The 7,216-nt window shown below is 36.1% G+C and overlaps 1 protein-coding gene across 1 annotated transcript in view; it reads right to left on the minus strand.

The window, feature by feature from the left end:
* Positions 1 to 1,891: 1,891 nt before the first annotated feature.
* The window catches only part of SMPDL3A (sphingomyelin phosphodiesterase acid like 3A), a 91,654-nt gene continuing 86,329 nt past the window's right edge, over positions 1,892 to 7,216 (minus strand). The window contains exons 7-8 of the mRNA XM_053710776.1: positions 3,853 to 3,977; positions 1,892 to 2,612 (exon numbers count right to left, since the gene is read on the minus strand). Coding sequence (XP_053566751.1) covers positions 2,295 to 2,612; positions 3,853 to 3,977 — 443 coding nt within the window. The 3' untranslated portion in view covers positions 1,892 to 2,294. The remainder of the gene's footprint in view (positions 2,613 to 3,852; positions 3,978 to 7,216) is intronic.

Genomic DNA, 7,216 nt, shown 5'->3' on the forward strand with positions numbered 1-7,216 from the left:
ATGGGTAGAGGGCCCTGCTGAGAGTTGCACTGTTGTGATCGGTTCCTTTAAGGTAAACTACAAACAGCTTGGCTCATAGGCTAAGAGGTTCAAGGTAACAGTGGAGATAGGAAGGTTAGTGTAGGTTGTATGCATCCCTGTATAGTAGAATCTTTAGGGAGTGCTTGAAGTTTTCAAAACTAGGGGAGAATCTTGCAGAGCGAGGCAGAGAGTTCTATAACATGGGAGCCAGTCTGGAGAAGTCTTGTAAATGGGAATGTGAGGAGGTAACAAGAGTGGAGAAGAGTAGGAGATCATAAGCGGAGCGAAGGGGACGGGAGGGAGAGTATCTGGAGACAAGGTCTGAGATGTATGGGGGAGAAGTGCAGTTGAGGGCTTTGTAGGTCAGAGTGAGAATTTTTTGTTTAATCCTGGAGGCAAGAGGAAGTCAGTGAAGGGATTGGCAGAGAGGTGCAGCAGATGAAAAACGAAGTGTAAGGAAGATGAGCCTGGCAGAGGCATTCATTAAAGGAGCAAGGGGGCAGCTTGGGAGACCAGAGAGGATAGAGTTGCAGTATTTGTGGTGGGAAAGGATGAGAGAGTGGATTAAAAGCTTAGTTTTGTCTTGTGTAAGTAAACGTCTAATTTTAGAGATGTTTTTAAAGTGGAAGCGGCAGGCTTTAGCCAAGGACTGAATGTAAGGAGTGAAAGATCTGAGCCGTGTGACCCCAAGACATTGAGCATGTGGGGTAGGTGTAATGATGGAGTTATCAACAGTTATAGAGAAATGGGGGTGGAGATTTTGGAAGAAGAGGGGAAATAAGGAGCTAAGTTTTGGAGATATTTAGCTTGAGGTAAGGAGAGGACATCCAAGATGAGATATGAGAGAGACAGTTAGTGACCCAAGTTAGCAAGGAAGGAGATAGGTCTGGTGCAGAAAGGTAGATTTGGGTGTCGTCTGCATACAAATGATATTGAAACCCATGGGACTTTATTAAGGAACCTAATGATGATGTGAAAATTGATAAGAGAAGGGGACCGAGGACAGATCCTATTTTTTCTTTGTTTATTAGACTGTGTTTCTTTGTGTCTGTGTGTGAGTGTGTATCTGAGTCTATGTGAGTGTTTGTGTTTTTGTGTCTTTGAATGTGTATGTGTGTGTGTCTCAGGAGTGTTTCTATGTGTTTGAAGTTTTTTTGAATGTGTATGAGTATTTCTGACTGTTCAGTAGAAAATGCACTGTCAGTACTTTAATATAAGTCTGAGGTGTTGTAGTCCCAGATATCTCAAATAGTCCCCAGTGTATCAATATCCCATTACAAAATGCAGCTTAGTATACCACTTTGTCATACATGTAGAATGGAAGGGGGAAACGGGTATTGCAGCCAAAACCTCACTCCTTTCTATCAGGAGTGCTGAGCGCACTCCCCTTACCGGTGCCTCACTGGCTCTTACCTGGGGTTGGAATATATCACGCATGCCTACAGCAAAGGATCACCTTTCATCATTTGTCTATATTTCTGAGTGTCCGTTAGTGAGTAAATGTTTCTGTGCGTCCGAGTACTTTTATGTTTTTGTTTGTTTGCGCCTGAGTGTTTCTGCAGACTTTTAAGCATCCAACAACTGAACATCTATCATGTTAACATGTTTATCTGGCACTGATACTAGCCAGTGCTTCTGACCTCACCGCACGTCACTAGTTAAAAATATTAAAGTTCAGTTGATTTAGGTTTCACACAAAATCATGTTGATACCCAACTAATGGACTACAAATACAAACAAATTTCCCTTAAAAAAACATAAGCCAGAATATGTTCCACCACTGTCCAATTATAGAACTTGTACAGAAGTTTGTTTTTTGTTGTTAACGTCTACATAACAAACGCACACAAAAAATACAAAAAAAAAAATGTAGAATTGAAAAATATTTACTATGTATAATATTGTTTTCCATTATTCAAAGTAGTTACAAGAAATATTTACTATGTATAATATTGTTTTCCATTATTCAAAGTAGTTACAAGAAATAATTTATTTAAATGTAATATAAAGAAATGCATCAATATCTTTGTTTGAATTCATAAACAGCAAGCCTAAACGGGTTTATATCAAGGTCTCAAATCAATACTATTTAATGTGAAGCAATAAAAACATTTTCATTTACACAGAAATTTATGGCAACATATTTACATATGCTTATGTATTGCTAAATAGTTTGTTCCCATATGAACAGAAAAAAATAGAACTTTTTATTTTGTATTGTCATCCTGTCTTATAAGATAAGAGGAATGTCTTAATTTGCAGTTCTCTTTGGACTAAAATTCACTGTACATCTCGCCCATCATCATACACTTTGTATAGGACGCCTCATCCACATACTGAATAGCGCATAACTGATCTGATTTGCAAATCCCTAGACAGCCAACGGTAGAATCAAAGTTCACTATGTAGTTTTTATAGTAGTTTTGGAAATCATCAGTTATTGGGTCCTGAAATCTCTTTACAAGTTCTTCCAAACTCTCTGGCTGCAGATCTTTTATTTTGTATGTTTTGGTCATAATGTATTCTAGATTCCAACGGGCCTCTTTCCTTAGATTTGCATCAGTGAGGTTTAGATAATAATGCCACAAGTCCTGGAAGAAGAAAAAATGCAACCAAACACTTAAAGGAAAGCAAACAGATATAGGTTTATAAGGTTAAACTCTATTATAAACAGTCAAATACATAACCCATTACAAAATAATAGAAGTGAAACTATATAAACTGCATTCCAAATACATTATTCTATTTTAATATACAAACACAATCTGTCAGTACATTATAGCATAAAAGGCACCTTCATTTAACTCTTTCATAATGTGTAAGTATTGATTTATAAAGAGGTTATACATGTAGCATAATGTTCTAAAGTAGACTTCTCCAACCTAAGGTCCAGAAGCCTTCAAGTATTATCTGCCCCCCACTCCTCCAAACTTAATCATGTACAGTATGTATTTAAAATTATTTGAGGTTTTTTTTACTATCTTTAGATCAAACAATAGCACCACTCTGCATCAAGAAGCACTTATGTACTGACATATAACAGACAGAAAATTATAGGGAATTGTGCACATGTATATTTCTGTACAACACAGGTACACATTTGCACAACATTGCAAGTAATTTATTGGTATGAATGCAAGAGAAAACTTAACTTCCTTTTTTCTGCATTTATGTTTCAAACTCCACTCACCATTTGCCTTATTTGGAGGAGTTAATCTGGGCTTTTTTCAGCAGACAACCAGACTAGCCACGGTCATAAAGTTAGTATAAAATGCATTTATTTGCAGTTATTATCAGTTAAAGCCAATTAGGGACAGATATCTAGAAGAGTTAACTTTGACATATCAGCAGGTACATTTCAGGTTCTGAGTATTATAAATTCTCAATTTTCAGCAATAACTTACATGAAAAGGAGGCAAAATAAATAATGAAATAATGAAAACATATTGCAAAGTAGTTTCATTATGCATATATAAACATTTTATATAAAAATCTCAATGTGTTTACTGTCCCTTGAAGATCTCAAGACCCCAAAGTTATTTTAGTTATTTTTTCCAAAAATTAAAAGAATCAAATGAATGTTAAATAATTCAACACTGTTTTTCAGACACCCAGTCTGAGGTTTAGTCTCCATATATTGATTTTATCTGGACATTGTTTTATGAATTATCACACTGATAATCACAAAGTGCAATTAGCCTGTGTGGTTTAGTGTACATACATTTGTATTTGGATGTACATTTAAAAGAGATGACTACGATGTCCAGATGATTTGGGTCTCCTTAAAACCAACTACTTCTTTTACTGGTAAATTAAAAAAAAATCACTTACCTGTAAGTTAAAGTTATTGGTATCATACTGATACAACCTAAAGCCTGGATTATTGGAGTCCAGTTCTGATAAAGACTTAATTGGTGTTACTGCAGGTGCCACAAACACAGAACCAACGGGCTTTTCTACAAATCAATGTACAAATCAATTATTATAGTAAATTTCCATTACAGCCATTAAAATGGATAGTTTTACCCCAATATAATATGAGTATACACTACTATAACATTTCTTAAAATAATATATTTGCTAAAAAATATTCCCTTATATTTGTGTAGCTTTTTAGCATTATAGTAAAAGGCAGTGATTTGTGACACTGCATATTAACCTATGTCTGATGTGTCCATTAACACATATGCCTGTATTATAATGAACTACAGATTACCTTGCACTAATCAAGTACACACTGGGAAAAAAAAAATTAGGGTGTCATAAAGTACTGTATAATACCCCACACACTGTCAAACTGAAATAGCCTGAAGTCAAGAGGGAATTTTTTTCTTACCAACATGATTACTATAATTGTCACACTCGCTCCTAACACACTAGATCTCATTTAGCTTAGAGGAAGATTCACTTCCTCTAAATCAATGAAAGCATTTATTAGCTTTCATATTTCCGTTCCTTTTCAGAGCTATAGCTGTCAGATAAGTATTATTTTGAAGGACATACAAATATAAAGTGCTAAAGGTGCAAGTAGGGGACGAGGTCACTATCTACCTAACCTACGCCTAGATTCCGAGTTTTGTCGGTAAAGACCCGCGGTGCTAACAAGCCTTTTGTTTCCAGCGCTCCCTTAAGCCAACGCTGGTATTACGAGTTGTCTGAATGGCTGCGTTAGCTTCAGAAAAGGGAGCGTTGAGACAAATTTAGCTCCACTTCAACTCTCAATACCAGCGTTGCCTACGGTAGTGGTAAGCTGGAAAAATGTGCTCGTGCACAATTTCCCCATAGGAAACAATGGGGCTGAGCTGGCTGTAAAAAACCTAACACCTGCAAAAAAGCAGCGTCCAGCTTCTAACGCAACCCCATTGTTTCCTATTGGGAAACACTTTCTAAGTGTACACCTAACACCCTAACATGAATCCCGAGTCTAAACACCCCTAACCTGACACTTATTAACCCCTAATCTGCCGCCCCCGCTATCGCCGACACCTACATTATATTATTAAACCCTATTCTGCAGCTCCGGACACCGCCACAACCTACATTATCCCTATGAACCCCTAATCTGGTGTCCCTAACATCGCCAACACCGATATTATATTTATTACCCCCTAATCTACCCCCCCCCCATGTCGACGCCACCTACCAACACTTATTAACCCCTAATCTGCCGACCGGACATCGCCGCCACTATAATAAATGTATTAACCCCCAAACCGCCGCACTCCCGCCTTGCAAACACTATAATAAATTGTATTAACCCCTAATCTGCCCTCCCTAACATCGCCTCCACCTACCTTCAATTATTAACCCCTAATCTCCCAACCCCAATGTCGCTGCTACTATATTAAATTTCTTAACCCCTAAACCTAAGTCTAACCCTAACCCTAACACCGCCCTAAGTTAAATATAATTTAAATTAAACTAAATAAATTTACTGTAATGAAAAAAAATATTCCTATTTAAAACTAATTATTTACCTATAAAATAAACCATAATATAGCTACAATATAACTAATAGTTACATTGTAGCTAGCTTAGGATTTATTTTTATTTTACAGGCAACTTTGTATTTATTTTACCTAGGTACAATAGCTATTAAATAGTTAATAACTATTTAATAGCTACCTAGTTAAAATAACTACAAAATTACCTGTAAAATAAATCCTAACCTAAGTTACAAATACACCTAACACTATCAATAAATTAATTAAATTAACTATAATTATCTAAACTAAAATACAATTAAATAAACTAAACTATAATACAAAAAAAACAAACACTAAATTACAAAAAATAAAAAAATATTACAAGAATTTTAATCTAATTACACCTAATCTAAGCCCCCTAATAAAATAAAAAGCCCCCCAAAATAATAAAATGCCCTACCCTATCCTAAATTACAAAGTAATCAGCTCTTTTACCAGCCCTTAATCGGAATTTGAGGGACACCATCTTGGATGACGTCATTTAAAGGTACCGTCATTCGTCGGCCAGGATGGATGTTCCGTGTCGGAGGTCTTCCGGATGCTTCCGCTCCGGATGGATGAAGATAGAAGATGCCGCTTGGATGAACACTTCAATCGGATGGAAGACCTCTTCTGCCCCGCTTGGATGAAGATTTCAACCGGATGGAGGACCTCTTCTGTACCGCTTGGATGAAGACTTCAACCGGATGGAGGACCTCTTCTGCCCCGCTTGGATGAAGATTTCGGCTCGGCTGAGTGAAGACGACTCAAGGCAGGGAGATCTTCAGGGGGTTAGTGTTAGGTTTTTAAAGGGGGGTTTGGGTGGGTTTTAGAGTAGGGGTATGTGGGTGGTGGGTTGTAATGTTGGGGGAGTCTTGTATTTTTACAGGTAAAAGAGCTGATTACTTTGGGGCATTGCCCCACAAAAAGCCCTTTTAAGGGCTGGTAAAAGAGCTGATTACTTTGTAATTTAGGATAGGTTAGGGCATTTTATTATTTTGGGGGGCTTTTTTATTTTATTAGGGGGCTTAGATTAGGTGTAATTAGATTAAAATTCTTGCAATATTTTTTTATTTTTTGTAATTTAGTGTTTGTTTGTTTTTTGTATTATAGTTTAGTTTATTTAATTGTATTTTAGTTTACATAATTGTAGTTAATTTATTTAATTAATTTATTGATAGTGTAGTGTTAGGTGTTATGGTAACTTAGGTTAGGATTTATTTTACAGGTAATTTTGTAATTATTTTAACTAGGTAGCTATTAAATAGTTATTAACTATTTAATAGCTATTGTACCTAGTTAAAATAAATACAAAGTTACCTGTAAAATAAATATAAATCCTAAAATAGCTACAATGTAATTATTAGTTATATTGTAGCTATATTAGGGTTTATTTTATAGGTAAGTATTTAGTTTTAAATAGGAATAATTTATTTAATTATAGTAACTTTATTTTGTTTAAATTAAATTATATTTAACTTAGGGGGGTGTTAGGGTTAGACTTAGGTTTAGGGGTTCATAAATTTATTATAGTAGCGGCGACGTTGGGGGTCAGGAGATTAGGGGTTAATAATTGAAGGTAGGTGGCGGCGATGTTAGGGAGGGCAGATTAGGGGTAAATACAATTTATTATAGTGTTTGCGAGGCGGGAGTGCGGCGGTTTAGGGGTTAATACATTTATTATAGTGGCGGCGAGGTCCGGTCGGCAGATTAGGGGTTAATAAGTGTAG

This window comes from Bombina bombina, chromosome 4, assembly GCF_027579735.1.
Source record: "Bombina bombina isolate aBomBom1 chromosome 4, aBomBom1.pri, whole genome shotgun sequence".
Classification (NCBI taxonomy): domain Eukaryota; kingdom Metazoa; phylum Chordata; class Amphibia; order Anura; family Bombinatoridae; genus Bombina; species Bombina bombina.